This window comes from Monoraphidium neglectum (assembly GCF_000611645.1).
Source record: "Monoraphidium neglectum strain SAG 48.87 unplaced genomic scaffold scaffold00331, whole genome shotgun sequence".
NCBI classification, from domain to species: domain Eukaryota; kingdom Viridiplantae; phylum Chlorophyta; class Chlorophyceae; order Sphaeropleales; family Selenastraceae; genus Monoraphidium; species Monoraphidium neglectum.
This window is the reverse complement of record NW_014013297.1, coordinates 13,972-31,401: the sequence shown is the minus strand read 5'-3', so window position 1 is coordinate 31,401 and position 17,430 is coordinate 13,972. Positions and strand designations below refer to the sequence as shown.

The following is a 17,430-nucleotide window of genomic DNA, read 5'->3' as shown; positions in this document are numbered from 1 at the left end:
CACACACACACACACACACACACACACACACACACACACACACACACACACACATACACTCACACACACACACGCACATACACACACGCACACACACACGCGCATACATACACACACGACCACCTGCAGAGGCCGTGGAATCAGCTCAAACAGCCGCTTGCTGCCGACGCGCCACTTGCCGCTGGGGTTGGCCCATGAAGGGTTCACGCGCAGCTTGCGGCCCGACGCGCCTGTAAAGGACGGGTGTACGCGCATGCACAGGCAGCAGCAGGCGAACAGGCGGGCTGGGGGAATGGGGGGGCCATCGGCCAGGGACGGGCAGGCCGCCGCGGGCGGGGGCTGCAGGGGAGCGGCTTCTCATGAGAGGCAACCGCCGGCTCGATGCGGGGGGTCAGCTGTGCTGTTGCTGTGTGTGGAAGTGCCACGCTGTGACGGGGAAAGGGGGGGGAAGAACAGCCGGGATGCCAAAGCAAATGAAGCCGTCGCAAGCACAGGCGGCAGGCGGCGGCACTGCTGCACCCTTTGGCCAATAGAAGCGCCAGCCTGGGCGGCTCCGGGACAGCAGAGGGCCCCAATGCCCTGATTCGCGACGGCGCAAGCACATGGAGCCGCCCACACCATGGGGGGCTGCTGCCTACCAATGATGAAGCCGTCCTCGTCAGCGTCGACCTCATTGGACGTGTCGACGTCGCCGCTGCCGGTGCAGTCAATGACGTCGATGATCTGAGGGTGAATGTGTATGTGTGTGAGCGCGGAAGTGTGTGTGTGTGGGGGGGGCGCACGTATGCATGTGTGCTCGTGTGTTAACGTCAGTGCATGTGTGTGCCCGTTGTGTGTGTATGTTCAGGGGAAGCGGGGCGCTAGTGTGTAAGCGCACGAGCCCGCGCGTGTGCATGCCGTGCCGTTGGCTGCGCCGCCGCATGCTACGCCGTGCGCGATGCGCCCCTTCGACGCACGCGGCGGCGCTGCGCTGCTGCCCTGCGCGCCCACCTTTGGCTTGCCCTCGCTGGTGACCTGCAGGCCCGGCGCCCCCGGGTCCACACCTGAGGCAGGGGCACACACACGCACAACCAACTCAAACACACAACATTGACGAGGCGGATGGCGGCGCCGCACCGCTTTGCCCGGCGGCCCGCAGTGCCAGCCGCGGCAGGGGAATGGGGGCGCGGCGACGTGCGGGTCGGCTGCGTGGGCGGCGGCGCCGCGAGGACCGACTTTGTTCGCCCCTGCACAGGCGCGGCCTGCTCCTGCGCCGGCTTGCTTCGTTTGGGTACCACAGCCGACAGCAGACCAAAGCTGACGGACTGCTACCAAACGCAGCTGCCCAAGGGGGAATTATCGCTCTGTTGTTCATTCCGGGCTGTAATCACCCGTGTCAAAGATGGCTATGATGACACCGCGGCCGTCGTAAGAGGGATTGTCCTGGAGGAACCTGCCGGGAAGCCGCACGATGCAGGGGCGAGGACGGGCCAAGCAAGTCGGCGGGGGCGGCCGAAGGACGCCGCTTTCAATCCTCAGCAAGCGCAGGCTGGCGCGGGCGCCGCTCTCGCGCCGCCGCTCGGAGCCGGGGCGGCAGGGTGTGGTTGGCACAAGGCGCGCCACGGCAGCCCTCAAGTGCGAAAGCAAAAGCGATGGCGGCTGATGGGAGGGAGGGTGCTGACAAAAGCCGCCCGGCGGGGGCCCCAGGGGCTTTCCATAATTGATACCTGCCGCTCTGCCGCCTACCTGAGGGCGCCTATCTCTTCTTTAGGCATGGCGCCCGCAAACAGCCCCTCCGACACGGCTCCCACCGGCCCGCCGGCCGCCGGCATGCTGCCCCGAGGCGCTGGCGTGGCGACGCTCCGCAGTGCTCCGCCGCCTTGCCCCGCGCCGCGGTGCCGACGGTGGACCACCGAGGCCGAGACGGCTCGGAGATTGAGAGATAAAGGCTGATGCTGGCCCCGCACTGAGACGACCAGGGGGGAGCGGGCTGGGCTGGGGCCCGGTGCTGCTGTGTGTGCTGAGGCCCTTGCGGCGGCAGCGAGCGGGGAGCTTGCGTTTGCCTTGCCGAGCGCACGCCGCACCCACTGACGGTGAGCGGGGTGGCAATCGTAGCCTAAGCGCTTCGTGAAGCTGAACATGCAACCAATAGCGCTGATCGGCACCACCAGACACGCGGTGATCTGCCTCGGATCGCAAATTCGGAGAGATTCAAGGCCGTGTAGCTCCACAGTATTTGCACCGTATATATGCAGTGCGCCCGAGGCGTGCATCGCTTGCCGCGCTGGTGTTGTCGTCGCCTCACCCACAGCGTCGCTCTGGTGACGGCGGTGCATTGGCAGGCGGGCAACCCAGCTCGGCGTACACATCACGCCCATGGGATGTTCACACCAATGTGCGATGCGCATTGTGACATTGCAGTTGCTGACACGCGCAGGGGCGGCCTGTACAACGCGCCCAGCCAGCAGGCCGCAGATGCGGGTGCGCTGACGCCTCGGCATCGCAGATAAAATCTCCTGCATGCCGACTGCCCAGACCTGCAGACGGGTTGCCGATGCCGCCCATGTGAACAGCTAGATGGTATGCCTCTCCGCTGCTGGCTGTGCAGGTACAGTACAGCACGCCGGCAGGCTTCACAGGCAGGCCGCCGCGACAAAGCAGGCGAACGGCCACAGGGGTTTCGCTTGCGATTACCAGGGGTTTAGGCGGCAGGGCGGGTAAAAAATCAAGCGCTGCAAACATTGGGAATCTTGATGTCAGTGGCCACATAGTTCAACTGCGAGGTTCTGGTGAGCAGGAGACTACTACGTGACCGCTCAGGGGCGACCACACCGCACCCTCCTCCCCCTCCCCCACCGCAGCGCAGCAGCGCCGCGGCAAGCTGCGCCTGCACGATCCAAAACACGTCGCCCCCCAGCCGCGGCGCGCGCGACAGCACCACGTCGGGCTCCACGTGCTCCCGCGCCTTGTGGCCGATGAGGACGCCGGCGGCGCCGGGCACGCTGCACGCTGCAGCAGCTTCGCGGCCGCAGGCTGACAGCTGGTCGCCAAATAAGAAAATCGATTCGAGCAGCCTGGGGCGCCCTAAAGCTTGCAGCAGTGGGTGGGGGCCATGCCGCTAAGTGCGTGCAGGGCACGTTACCGCGGCACCCTGCACACAGCACATCTCTGGGCCACCGTTGAAGCATGCCTCATTTGTAACCAAACGCACCTGGAGATTGAAGGTACCCCAGCAGGCCCAAGCAGCGGGCATCAATGGCGGTGCACTTGGCCGGGAAGCGTGGCAAGACTCCCTAATTGTTACTCAAACGGGCCCCTGGAGCTCCTTGTCTTTCCTAAGCCTGTGCCCCTGCCTAGGGAATGTCACAAACCCTTAGATACTCCTTGGACGTTCCTTGCACCTCTTTAAATCAGACCGCAAATAATCAAGGAAAGAATGGACAAGCAGTGGATGGTGTGCATGAACGCCTGGGGGCCTGTAGTACAGCTTGGGGCTGACATGGGATCAGCTGCAGCGGGCTGCCCGAAAGGCCATTGACCTTGCGTGTGACGGTTTGAGTCTGCGCGGCGACACAAGTATTACAGACATTAGTCACAGCCTAGGATCACCAGAAGTGAAGCCAACTCTCCAAGCCGGATCCAAAAGCAATTCCATTCTCGAGCCAATGTCGGGGACACGAGAGCAAGGCGAGGGCGGCATAAACAAGTTGGGCGAAGGCCCGAGGCAATACTACGTGGGCAGTGTGATGGCACACCAGCCTGGAGTGGTAACAGGGCAGCAGGCCGGTCTCGGCTGCGCCAACAGGTAAGACAGCCGTGGCCTGCTACCTCAGCACTGTAAAGTGCGGCCGTCTGCTGTGGCCTGGCCGCGACCTGTGTGGGTGACAGCCACGCTGACAGGCCTTGGGAGCCTGCTGACTAACAGGGGGGCTGGGCACATCGTCCCGCGTGCTGGGGTCACCGACGCACGCAGCCGCTCACGCGTAATAAGGCAATCGAAAGCCCGGTCTCAGGCAACAGCCTGCAGCTCGTGCATATGGGTCACACATAGCGCTGTGCCGCTGTGCGGCATGACATGTGCATGATTATAATCATCTGTGTCCACGCAGTCGTGGCACAAAAAACTAAAAAGTCTCAAGTGCTGAAGACTTCGAGTGTGTGCACACAGCGCACGAGAGGCGTGTGCGTGTGACTCATCTTGGGTGTGCGTCACTGCCCCTGCAGGTAGCAGGGCAGTCAAAGCACGTTCAGTGCTGGGGCACCCAGCAACTGTTTTGAGCGAGCCGTGCAGGAGTGTGTTTGGCTGCAGTTCACGACGCCGCCTCAAAAGCCACTGCAGCATCGCGCTGCATCCCAACAGCAGCGGCAGCGCATAACAGACTGCAGACATCAAGCGTGCGATGTATGTATGTATTTCTGGGTGGCCGTTGCGAGGGGCAGTTGCAAGACCAAGAAATGAAACACATTTTTCGCCACCTGTATACATCGGCCGTGGTGCACTCAGAAAGCAATGCACATAACATATAGATTGTTGAGGGCGCAACCAACTCCACCTGCGCCGGACAACCAAGAAGATTCGAGGCGGTTGCCATACCCAATTTCTCCAGCTTCCCTACGGCTGCTGCTAGTGTAGCCAGAACAGGTGGAGACAGACACAGAACCATCTGCGTTACTACCAGACCACCAAGCATTGCCTACCGGCACCGCCCCTGCATCGTTCAAGGTGCTTTGGAGATTTGCAGTGAAGAGCCTTGAGAAATTGGCAGCTATGACGGTCCCAGTCGGACCCGTGATAGGGAGCGACGTGGGAACCCCATACAGTTTGGAAAAGTCCTTGACTTGGTCAGATCCAGACGTTGATACGAACACGCGTACCCTTGCGAGCCCGGCAGGTCGGGCGGCGGAGATGCTGCACAGGAAGTCGCCATAACCCCGGCCACCGAAGCCACCCGGCCGCCTCGTAGTGCTCTCAGGAAATAGCACTACGCGCGCGCGCAGGTACTGCGCCGCAGGCCTTCCTCCGAGAGTCGCCGCATCGAAGTTTTGGAGGCCCGCGGTCGTGACGAAATTAGTCAAGTTGACGGCCGACAGGTTGGCTGACAGGGTGGCAACGGCCTCTGCCAGGGTGGCCAGGGTGGTGTTGACAACCACACGGCTGCCTGCATCTGCGGCGACTGCGGATCTGAGGGTCTCTACTGTTGCGTTTGCCAGGGTGATTGCCGCTGCGTCCGCTTGCTGGAGTGACGTGACTGTTGCCAGGGTGGTGTTGACAGCTGCAAGCTCCAGACCACAGGTGCACTGCTGCGACGCAGACTTGAGCGCTGCTATTTCCAGGAGGGCTGTTTGGTTTGCCAGCTGCAGCGAGGCCAGCCGCTGTGTGGTGCGCAAGTTGGCTGCTGCAAGGGCGGTGATTTGCTGGGCAGCGGTGTTGTTCGCAGCTTCCAGCAAGGCCAGTTGCTGCGCGGTGCGTGTGCCAGCTGTTGCGAGCGCTGCAGCCGCCGAGCGCAGCGCGTCCAGCTCGGCGCGCAGCGCTGCCGTCTGGTTACGTTCCTGACCAAAGGTGGCCTGTAGAGAGCTGGTCTGGGCAATGGCGGCGGTCAACCTGGGCTCGAGGGTTGCCAGGTCACTGGAAACTTTGTTGACCTGGGCAGCGGTGGCTGCGCCACAGCCATAGTGAAGTTTGGTGGCGTCCTAGGGGGGTGGGGAAACGAAAGCAGCACACAGGCAAGGCTGTCAATGCGGTAATCATGCTATGACGAACTGATCATTGGCGGTAGAGGCGCTGCAGTAGGTACAGATCAATGGGAGGGTTGCTCCTGGAAAGCATCCACAAGCACACCACCGTCTCATACATCATTGCATCTGCCCCATTAGCAATCGCCAAACACCTGGCCATGCAAACGCGTTGTCACTTTCATGCACACATGTCCAGCTTGCGCACATGCGCCCACCTTGCTGTCAGTGGTCACGTTGGCCGGGGCTAGCATTTCGCTGCACAGCTGGTCCATCAGGGCTGTGTTGAACTTGGAGGAGCACGACTTCGTCAAGGCTTTGACGGGCGCGCACTGCGCTGGGATAATGGGACGCAGACGCATCGTCAGTACGTGTGACGGCAATGCTTGCACGCCTTTGTATGTGCGGGTCAAACACACCCGGGTGGACAGGTTGGCGAGCATGCGTCCTTGTTGGGCTTGCATGCCTGCATGCCCGAGCCAGGCTTGCTCCTGCCATTTGTTCCTGCCATTTGTTTTGTGCAGGCGCGGAAGCACACCAAATGAAGGTATTGCAGGATGCGCGGGGCACACTCACCGCTGCCAGTGTCTGCTTCTTTGCTTTAGCGCTGGGGGTTGCTTGAGCTGTGGGGGCTGCCTCTTGAGCACTGCGCGGGGTGTCCGGGGAGTTTTTGCAGCGGGAAATTAGTAATTGGGGGTCAGCAAGCGTGAGGTGTGTGCAGATCTTGAACAGAACAGTGAACAGAACAGCGGCAACCTGCATGCAGGTGGGTTATGGACGCCCCGAAGGTCCCTCGCTGGCTGCATTCATTCATGTAAGTGGCTGCAGCTGCAAAGCTGTCACAGCTGTGAAGACAGACAGCTGAAGTGGGGTCAGACATGCGAGCTCGTGCACAGCATGACGGCCAGGCACGTCGGCTGAACAGCTGGGAATGAGTGGCGAGCAGCATTATCTGTTGCCTAGCACGGGTTAGCCAGCTCCCACCAGGGTGTCCCTGTTGGCTTGCAACCCCCTTCCAGTGGCCCCCCCACACCGCCCCTCCCCTCCCCGCTATGGGCGTGCGTCTGCCTGCGCACCTGGCACACACGGTCCAGCCAAGCATGTTGACCAGTAGCAACCCCACCGCAATACTTGCGAGGGACCTCCGAACACACCGCATACTGGGCATGGCTGGCGGCGTTGCCTCGCTGAGAGTTGCGGACGATGACACGCGACGATCCGCGACGTGTAGTGAGCTGGTAGAATCAACAGAACGTGCTTTACCTGGTACGGATCGTGCAGAAGCCGAACATGTGACGAAGCTTTGGGCGAGATTGAGGTGTCATGGGCTCGGGCAGGTCGGACCCTAATCAGTCATGGCACCTGAGCAACCCAGCTGAAACCTTTTGGGTGCCCCCGCCAGCTCAATGTTTTGAAGGATATTGTGTGAGGCTGTTGGCACAGGCGGTTTGTGTGTGTGTGTGGTCCGTCGCAGTTGCCGTCATGGCTGTGTTGTACAGTAATGCTGTGTGACCACGGCATCAATGCCAGCGCTCCACTCTTCACATGGGAGGCAATTGAAAGGCCACGGTCCTGGTAACAGGATGTCGATACGTACTTGTGCCTTTCATCATGGAGGTGTGGTGGCCCGCTACGCCTGCGAAGAACACCACACTCCCACAAGATGACACCCAATTAGTTATGGCACGTCCCCCACCAGCTACCGTACGGTAATGGGGTGTCATCCTGCAACTGTTTGTGAGCATGTGAGTAGCCTGGCTAACACAGCCCGCTCATTTGACTCCAGTGGAGGGGAGGCTGCTGCTGCTGGAACAGCTGGCTAGCCAAAGGCTGAGCCCAAAGGTGTGGACAGCAGCGGCGACGGGTGAGCAGAGCGCTCGCTGCGGCGCTCCACGCTGCACCAGGAGGCGATTGAAAGGCCAATGCCTTGGCAACAGGGTGTCAATAGGTATTGGAGCCGTTCATCATAAAGGTTTGGTGGCCCGCTACGCCTGGGAAGTAGCCACCCTCCCACAGGGTGACACCCAACTAGTTTTGTCGTGTGACCCATCTAGATCACAGATCTGTGATCCACCAGCTACCGTACCGTAATGAGGTATCATCCTGTCACTAGTTGTGTGCATGTGAGTAGCATGGCCAACATACAGTAGCCCACTCGCTCGCCTCCCGTGGAGGGGAGGCTGCTGTTACAGCTGACTAGCCAAAGGCCGAGTTCGAAGATGTGGACAGCGGCGATGGGCTATCAGAGCGCTCGCTGCGTGCGGCTCTGCTGCTGCGCCTCACTGCAGCAAAAGCGCTCTGCTGCCCCACAACCCCCCTTGAAACCTGGCGCAAACCGCGCTACCATGCTGCCCAAAGAGACAGGCCTGACGCGCCGATGTGCGGCACCTAGGGGCTGAATAAAGCGGCGGTCCATTGATGGTGTGCAGGAACGCCTACCTGGGGGCCTGTAGGTACAGCTTGGGGCTGATATGGACTCAGCTGCAGGCTGCCCGAAAGGTCACTGACCTTTACGTGTGACAGTATGAGTCTGCACGGCGACACAAGTATTACAGACATTATTCACAGCCTAGGATCACCAGAAGTGAAGCCAATGCTTCAAGCCCGATCCAAAAGCAATTCTATACAACACGAGCCAATTCCGAGGACACAAGAGCAATGGAACAGGGCAGCAGGCCGGTCTCGGCTGCGCCAACAGGTGAGACAGCTGTGGTGCCTGCTACCTCAGCACTGTAAAGTGCGGCCGTCTGCTGCGGCCAGGCCGTGACCTGTGTGGGTGACAGCCACGCTGACAGGCCTTGGGAGCCTGCTGACTAACAGGGGGGCTGGGCACATCGTCCCGCGTGCTGGGGTCACCGACGCACGCAGCCGCTCACGCGTAATAAGGCAATCGAAAGCCCGGTCTCAGGCAACAGCCTGCAGCTCGTGCATATGGGTCACACATAGCGCTGTGCCGCTGTGCAGCATGTTTATGTGCATGATGATAACCATCTGTGTCCACGCAGTCGTGGCACAAAAACTAGAAAAGCTCGAGTGCTGAGGACTTCGAGTGTGTGCACACAGCGCACGAGAGGCGTGTGCGTGTAACTCATCTTGAATGTGCGTCACTACCCCTGCAGGTAGCAGGGCAGTCAAAGCACGTTCAGTGCTGGGGCACCCAGCAACTGTTTTGAGCGAGCCGTGCAGGAATGTGTTTGGCTGCAGTTCATGACGCCGCATCAAAAGCCACTGCAGCATCGCGCTGCATGCACCCCAACAGCAGCGGCAGCGCATAAGAGACTGCAGACATCAAGCGTGCGATGTATGTGTATATTTCTGGGTGGCAAGTGCGAGCGAGGGGCAGTTGCACGACCAAGAAGTGAAACACATTTTTCGCCACCTGCATACATCGGCCGTGGTCGGTGTACTCAGGAAGCAATGCACAGAACATACGCAGTGGAGTCGCAGGCATTTCCAACGCCGCCGCTTGACAACCAAAGAGAAGTGAGGCTGTGGCTAGACCCAAATTCTCCATTTGCTGTGTTGTCGCTGCTAGAGAAGTCAAGGCAGGTGGAGGCGGCCGCAGCGCCAGCTGCCGTACTACCAGACCACCAAACGGCGTTTTGCGGCAGCACCCCTGCATCGCCCAAGGTGCTTTGGAGAGGTGCAGTAAAGAGGCTTGCGAAATTGGCAGCTATGACGGTCCCAATCGGAGACGTGATAGGGAGCGATGTGGGAACCCCATACACTGTGGTGTCCTTGACTTGGTCACCCGAATTTATCGTTATGAACGCGCGCACCCGTGCGAGCCCGGCAGGTCGGGCAGCGGAGTTGCTGCACAGGTTGTCGGCACCAGCCCGGCCACCTAAGCCACCCGACCGCTTCGTGTCGCTTTCAGCATAGAGTACTACGCGCGCACGCAGGAACTGCGCCGCAGGCGTCCCTCCCAAAGTCGCTGCGTTGATGTTTTGAAGGGCCGCGCTCGTGACGAAATCAGTCAAGTTGAGGGCCGACAGGTTGGCAACGGTCCCCACCAAGGTGGCAAGGGTGCTGTTGATCAATGCACCGCTGCCCGCATCTGCGGCGACTGCAGATCTGAGGGTCTCGACTGTCGCGTTGGTCAGGGAGATTGCCGCTGCGCCCGCTCGCTGGAGTGACGTGACTGTTGCCAGGGTGGTGTTGACAGCTGCAAGCTCCAGACCGCAGGTGCACTGCTGGGGCGCAGACTTGAGAGCTGCTATTTCCAGGATGGCTGTTTGGTTTGACACCTCCAGCGAGGCCACCTGCTGCGCGTTCCGCAAGTTGGCTGCTGCAAGGGCGGTAATCTGCTGGGCAGCGGTGTTGTTCGCAGCTTCCAGCAAGGCCAGCTGCTGTGCCGTGCGTGTGCCGGCCGTGGTGAGCGCTGCGATCGTCGAGCGCAACGCGTCCAATTCGGCGCGCAGCGCTGCCGTCTGGTTGCGTTCCTGGCCACAGGTGGCCTGCAGAGAGCTGGCCTGGGCAATGGCGGCGGTGATCCTGGGCTCCAGGGTTGCCAGGTCACTGGACACTTTGTTGACCTGGGCGGTGGTGGCTACGCCACAGCCATAGCGAATTTTGGTGGCGTCCTGAGTCAGTGGGGGATAGCACGCAGCGCAGAGGCAGGGGTGTCAATGTGGTAATAATGCTACAACCGACTGGTCACTGGCGTTGGAGGGGCTGCAGTTGGCGCAAATCAGTTGGGGGAGTGCTCCTGAACACCATCCACAAGCACGCCACCATCTTGTGGGTCATACCGTCTGCCCCATCAGCACTTCCCAAACACCTGGCCATGCACGCGCGTCATTACTCGCGTGCACGTGTGTTCAGCCTGCGCACATGCACCCACCTTGCTGTCAGTCGTCACATTGGCCGGGGCCAGCAGCTCGCTGCACAGCTGGTTCATCAGGGCTGTGTTGACCTTGGAGGAGCACGACTTCGTCAAGGCTTTGACGGGCGCGCACTGGATGAGGGTGATGTGATGCGCGACGAAAACACTACGTTGGTGCGTGTGAAGACACATGCTCGCACGCCTTTAAAAGCGCGGGTCAAGCCCACCCGGGTGGACAGGCTGGCGAGCAGGCATCCATGTTGGGTTGGCGCGCCTACATGTGGGATCCAGGCTGACTGCCATTTGTTGCATCGTACGGGCACAGAAGCATACCAAAGGCGCTGCATGATACGCGGGCAGCACTCACCACTGCCAGGCTCTGCTTCTTTGCTTTGGCGCTGGGGGCTGCTTGGTCACTGGGGGGCGCTTGAGCGCTGGGGGTTGCTTGATCGCTGGGGGCTGCTTCAGCAATGGGGGTTGCTTCAGCGCTGAGGGTTGCTTGATCGCCGGGGGTTGCTTGAGCGCTGCGCGGGGTGCCCAGAGAGTTGTTGCAGCTGGAAATTAGTAATTGGGGGTCAGCAAGCGTGAGGTGTGTGCAGACCTTGATGCGGTGCACAGAACAGCGGCAACCTGCATGCAGGTGGGTTGTGGATCCCCCGAAGGTCCCTCGCTGGCTGCATACATTCACGTGAGTGGCTGCAGCTGCAAAGCTATCACAGCTGTGAAGACAGACAGCTGAAGTGGGGACAGACATGCAAGCTCGTGCACAGCATGACGGCCAGGCACGTCGGCTGAACAGCTGGGAATGAGTGGCGAGCAGCAAGATCTGTTGCCTAGCACGGGTTAGCCAGCTCCCACCAGGGTGTCCCTGTTGGCTTGCAACCCCCTTCCAGTGGCCCCCTCGCACCGCCCCCCCCCCCCCTTGGGCGTGCGGCTGCCTGCGCACCTGGCACACACGGTCCAGCCAAGCATGTTGACCAGCAGCAACCCCACCGCAATACTTGCGAGGGACCTCCGAACACACCGCATACTGGGCATGGCTGGCGGCGTTGCCTCGCTGAGAGTTGCGGACGATGACACGCGACGATCCGCGACGTGTAGTGAGCTGGTAGAATCAACGGAACGTGCTTTACCTGGTACGGATCGTGCAGAAGCCGAACATGTGACGAAGCTTTGGGCGAGATTGAGGTGTCATGGGCTCGGGCAGGTCGGACCCTGATCAGTCATGGCACCTGAGCAACCCAGCTGAAACCTTTTGGGTGCCCCCGCCAGCTCAATGTTTTGGAGGATGTTTTGTGAGTGTGTTGGCAAAGGGGGTCCGTGTGTGTGTGTGGTCCGTCGCAGTTGCCGTCATGGCTGTGTTGTACAGTAATACTGTAATGCTGTGTGACCACGGCATCAATGCCAGCGCTCCACTCTTCACATGGGAGGCAATTGAAAGGCCACGGCCCTGGCAACAGGATGTCAGTACTTAATTGTGTCTTTTATCATGGAGGTTTGGTGGCCCGCTACGCCTGCGAATAACACCACACTCCCACAGGATGACACCCAATTAGTTATTAGGCGCGCGTGTCCCCTTCTAGCTAATTGGGTGCCATCCTGTAACTGTTTGTGGGCATGTGAGTAGCACTGCACTGCTTGGTCCGCAGGTCAGTGCAGTGGCAGAGCTCCTGGGAGGAGTAACCAGCTGCAGAGCAGCGCCAGGCAGAGCTGGCCAGGAGAAGGCGGACAGCCGGCTTTCTGCGGGACACTTGAGCCCTGCAGCCCTGGGCAGCAGCACTAAGTGTTTTGCATTGCAGTGCTTCCGCACTGTGGTGCCCACCCACGTACCCGCCCACGGCGGCAATCGCCGGTGAAAGGGGGGGGGGGCGCCACGCGGCGGGGCGGCCGACGAGTCGCCACCGCCGCAGCACACCACCAACCGACAGCGCCAGTGCTCGGCAGCCAAGCCCAGCAGCGATCGTGTGCAAGAGGTGTTCTGTTTGGGGGGGGAGGGGTGACGGCGAGGAGGCCGCCAGCTACCACCGAGCTGGCGGTGAGCCGCTGCTGTGGTTGTTGCGTGTGTTCCACCAGGGCTGTGACGAGACACCTCCGGTGGTCTGAGCCCCAGCCCCAGCTGCAACTGCAGCTCTTGCGCACTGGAGGCCTGGCCAACATAGCCCGCCCGCTCGCTCGCCTCCAGTGGAGGGGAGGCTGCTGTTACAGCTGACTAGCCAAAGGCCGACTCCGCAGATGTGGACAGCGGCGACATGAAAACAAAATGCTTGCTGCTGCTCTGCGGCAGTGCCTCACTGCAGCCAATGCGCCCTGCCCCACCTTGAAACCTGGTGCAAACCGCACTACCAAGCCGCCGAAAGAGACAGGCCTGACGCGCTGGCACTTGGCACCTGGGGGCCGGAGCGGGGGTCCATGAAATCCCACCGCCGTGCTCCGTTGCGGGCCTGCTGCGCCCGACCACGGGGCGCGGGCGCCGCCTGCCGTGCATGTGTCGCTAGTTTTGGCGCACCCCGCCTGCTTGCGCGTGACAGCCCAAGTGTGATGTGCCGAGCCCTGTGCACCCGTTTTCTGAGGCCCCTGGGGGGTCTGTAGCTGCCTAGGACGGTGACGAGGGTGGCTTTATTTGGGGGTTACATTACAGTACCAGTACCAAGTGCCGGGGCTGGCCTGGCCGGGGGGGGGGGGCGCCTCCTACATGTGTGTTCCAGAGCAAATGCATGTGATCTTGTTACAACAGTTTCGGAAGCATGCCGGCAACAGACAGGCCTGTTGCCTATGTCACCTAGGCGTGCCCGGGTACGCTGCCATTGCAGGGCCGGTCGGCTGCTTCGTCGCAGCTTGCAACGGCCCCAACGGAGGCGCCGCAGGAGAGCCGCAGCTTCCTATCATGTGAAAGTTGTGCAAAATCGAATCCGATTCAATGCGGACGCGTCATGCACCACTCAACATCGACAGCTCAGGCCCCGCACGCCGGCGCTGCGGGCGCCGCCGCCGCGTCGGCCCTCTGCGCCCGCAGCCCGGCCTGCACGCATGGCATCGAGGGCACCCAGGGCGCGCACGCCAGCATGTAGGCCGCAAACTGCTCCGGCCTTGCGACGCTGCAGAAGACAACCAGCCACGCCTTCAGGTAGTTGCAGACCCCCTCCCGCAGGTTGGCGTTCAGCGCGGCGACAATCCCCTCCAGCCGCGCGGGCGCGCCGCGCGCAGCGGCGGCCTCCGCCCTGAGGCGCGAGCGGTTTGAGTGGATGAGGGCTAGGCGTTCCTCCCAACTTTCGAGGGCGGCCAGAGCGAGCTCGATCTGGTGGGGAACGGGAGGGGGCAGGTACGGCGGGAGGGAGGGGGGCGCGGCCTTGTTTCCGGTTTGTCAAACACAGCAGGGGCCTGACGATGCAGGCTGCTAATGTATGGCCAGGGCGCGCAAGGAGAAAAGAGGGGTGAGAAGAGCCCCACGGCGCCGCCGCCCGGGCTTGCCCGTTTGGGGCCGCGGGTAGGAAACAAGCGGGCGGCGCCTGGTGGGCGCGCGTGCGGGGTGGCCCTCATCCTGATGTGCATCACGCAACCCCACCCCTCCCACGCGCAGGCGCGCCTGGACAGGCTCGAACGAGAGCTGGACGACCGCCCACCGCCAGTGCGGGTCCGTCGGCGGCGGCGGCACCTGGCCGGCGGCGCCGGGGCCGCAGCCGGGAAGCGGCGCGAGCAGTAGCAGGGGCAGGGCTGTGCCGTCCTGCAGGGCCGACACCACCATAAGGGCCGCGACCTCGGACCGCAGGACCGCCAGCCGCTCGGCGGCCCCGGCGGCATCCGGCGCCCGCAGCCGCACGCGCCTGGCGGGGGGGGGGGGGTATTGAGGGGGCGGTCCGTTTGTGTGGTTTGAGGGCCCGCTGCTGGGAGGGGGGCGGCAGGGCGGCAGGGCGGGGCGAGAGCCTCGGGCGGCGCTGTAGACTGCGGTGGCATTGATAAGGAAGCACGTGTATGCCCGATAGCGCTGCAGGGCGTGAGCGCTGTCGGGGCGCTGCCACGCGCGCGCGTGGCCCTGGCGGCGTCACTCACGGCAAGGCGCGGCCGCTCTCAAGGATGAACGCGGCCATGTTTGCTGCAAGGTCCCCACAAAGCCGGCTGACGGGCGCAGCCGCCTCCGTGGCTGACACGGGCGACCAATTGAGCGGGGGCCGCCGCGTGTTGGACGGCGCCTCCTGCACCTGCCCCTGCCCCTGCCCCTGCCCCTGCGCCTGCTGCTGCTGCTGCTGCTGCTGCTGCTGCTGCTGCTGCTGCTGCGGCTGCTGCCCCTGCTGCGGCTCTGTCTCCAACCCAAACGAGCTGCTGCAGTCTGATGGGATGTCACCCCTATCATCACTCTCTTCACGTGGGCCAACCAACAGCATCCCCAGACCTGAAGGCTCTGCGCCCGCGCCAGCGCCTGCGCTGGCACCCGCGCCCGCGCCTCCCTGGGCGCCAGCCAGCAGATCAACAACCTCCAGCAGGGCCTCGTGCTGCATGCCGGTCAGCTGGGCCGCGAGTGCACGCACTTCCAGGCGACGCCCTTCTGCCGAGACCGCAGGGGCGGCGGGTGAAGGCGCGCGCTGCGCGGCGCCCTCTAGCTGGTGGTGTTCGTCCATGCGATGAACAGTATCAGCCGGTCGATGCTGCAGGAAGGAGCTTGGCAGGAAAATTCCAAGCCTGAACAGGTCCTGGTTGGTGAGCGAGGAAGATGTGTAGAAGAAGCGGCCTGGGTCTACGCTGTCAGCAAGGCAGCACGTGGTATTGCTGCACCGCACACAAGCCCGCATCCCGCGCTTGCTGCCATGCAGCAGAAGTTACGCATGTTTTGACCACTCACGAAAGCCAGCTTAACTTTCTTGAGGGGTGCTAGAGAGCTGTGTGTGTGTGTGTGTGTGTGTGTGTGTGTGTGTGTGTGTGTGTGTGTGTGTGTGTTGTTCATGTCACTGTGCGTGCGTGCGTGCATGTGTGGGTGTGTGTGAGTGTGTGGTTGGGGGGCGCACCATCGCAGGGAGCAGTGGCGGATGGGTGGAGGGCAGCACGCACGCACAGAACGGCGCACAGGACGGCAGCATGAGAATATAGGAAGGTTTGCGCCAGCGCTCCCCAGAAACATGCGGGTCACGGCGGCCAGCTAATGACGGCAACGCATCCAATCAGCCTTGCACACAGCACGCAGGTACGCCTATAGGAGGCTGTGACACGCGCATGCCGCACGCCGCCTCCCCGCTTGACTTGCAGCCAGGGTGCCGTGCCTCTAAAAAGCAAGGGCGTGGGCTGAAAGCAGCAATTGTGCCGTTGGTTGACCAGCGTCATTGTCTGCTGGCTGCAGCAATTGCTGTCGTTGGTCACTGCGGCATGTAAGTCACCTCTCAGCCACTGCTCTCATCTATCTGTTGCTGGCGCACAGCGCACCGCCCAGCATGTTGATCATCAAGAAGCACATCGGCAAAGGCAGCAGCGATCGCCATGTGCGCCGCATGGTGGGCCTGCTGGCGTGGGAGGCAGGGAATGGAAGGAGACAACGATCAAATCTTTTGGGAACAGCGTGTCACATCAGCTATGGCGTTGGCAAGAACACACGTGGTCAAGGGCTGCGAGAAGTAAACCACAACCAAAGCAAGACCTTTGCAACGTGCTGCCTCCCCCTCTAGGTCGCACCCACCTGTGCACCACGTGCGTCACAACAAGAGCGGCACTGCTGGCAGCCGCCCCCAGGTGGGTGAATCTGGCCCCCGACGCTGAGTTCTAAGCTTTCTGCATGTGCATTCGAATGACTCAACAAGGTTCAGGGGCGCCGCAGCACGAAAGAACTGGTCGTCGGCAGGCCTTTACGCGCTTCTACGCTCAAAAGCACTCGGCATCAAACAAACATTAATTGCCGACACAAAATAAGCTGCATGGGTGTGAATGTCATCGTAGTATGTAGGAGGTTGGCAGGCTTCCCTGTACGGGTGTCAGTCAATCCGCTCGCTGACAACACCCACTGGTGGGCTTGGAGCCTCCTGTTCAGCTGCATGCAAGTCACGTCAGACAGTAAACGTGCGGGAGCTCGCGCCAGATGTAGGGTCCGAGCCCTCACATGTGTGAGTCCAAACGTGAGTAAGAGAGAGCTCATCAGTCTTCCATCATCATGCATCAGCTACTGTACTCACCCTTGTTAGCAAGCATCGCCCACACATTCTGGCCACACGGGTGGGGCCATTGCGCAGAACACCTAACGCACGCAACCCCTTTTCATGTGCTACGGGGTTGCTGAAATTGCACTGCAGGTCGCAAAGTGCTACGCATGGCGCGCCAAAATTTGGCCCGGGGGGTCGGCCGCGACGGGCGAGGGCTGACGCGAACCACTGCGAATGATTGAATTGGACCAGCGTAGGGCTGGCCGAGCCTCAGGAAGGGCCGCGCACACCCGTTGGACTGCGTGCCACCACCCTACCCGTCACGACCTGTGTTCTTTTGGTGAGTCGCATCTGAACGCGGGTACCAGATGCCGCCGTGCCTCGCGCGTGTGCGGTGTGTGTCCAGCCGCTTTTGGTGTTACCATGGATCCACAGCTCAACTCGCCCAGCAAATCAAAGGGGCCGTTGGTGCATGCACAGGAAGCGAGGGGGATTGCTTTGAGCAGGCAAAACAAAAACGGCTGCAGAATGTTGCCCTCGAAAGCCTTTACCGCTGCAATGCGTGCTGTGCTTGTGCAGCGCAAGCATGCGTATGTGCGCGTCGATGCAGCCTGGCGGAGGGCGCGTGAGGTTGACATTACCATCCATTGCCCCTGCAAAAGTCGGGCGCAACCTGCTGCACCACAAAACAAGCATCGCAAGGCGTCGGGATCATTGGCATGCACGCCCAGTCAGGCGGCACGCCCCCCCCCCCCCCCCCCCCCCCCCCCCCCCCCC

The 17,430-nt window shown here is 61.7% G+C and overlaps 2 protein-coding genes across 2 annotated transcripts; both read right to left on the bottom strand.

Annotated features, from left to right (window-relative positions):
- Window positions 1-391: 391 nt before the first annotated feature.
- MNEG_2811 (hypothetical protein) lies at window positions 392-1,754 on the bottom strand (the record flags this gene model as incomplete). Its single annotated transcript, XM_014048716.1, has 5 exons — window positions 392-426; window positions 639-723; window positions 991-1,043; window positions 1,371-1,432; window positions 1,726-1,754. The coding sequence occupies 5 exons, from the start codon at window positions 1,752-1,754 to the stop codon at window positions 392-394; spliced, it is 264 nt and encodes an 87-aa protein (XP_013904170.1).
- An 11,736-nt stretch (window positions 1,755-13,490) lies between these two features.
- MNEG_2810 (hypothetical protein) lies at window positions 13,491-14,622 on the bottom strand (the record flags this gene model as incomplete). The annotated part of the gene is made up of 3 exons (XM_014048715.1): window positions 13,491-13,832; window positions 14,190-14,358; window positions 14,585-14,622. 3 exons carry the CDS (start codon window positions 14,620-14,622, stop codon window positions 13,491-13,493), a joined length of 549 nt encoding a protein of 182 aa, XP_013904169.1.
- Window positions 14,623-17,430: the final 2,808 nt, after the last annotated feature.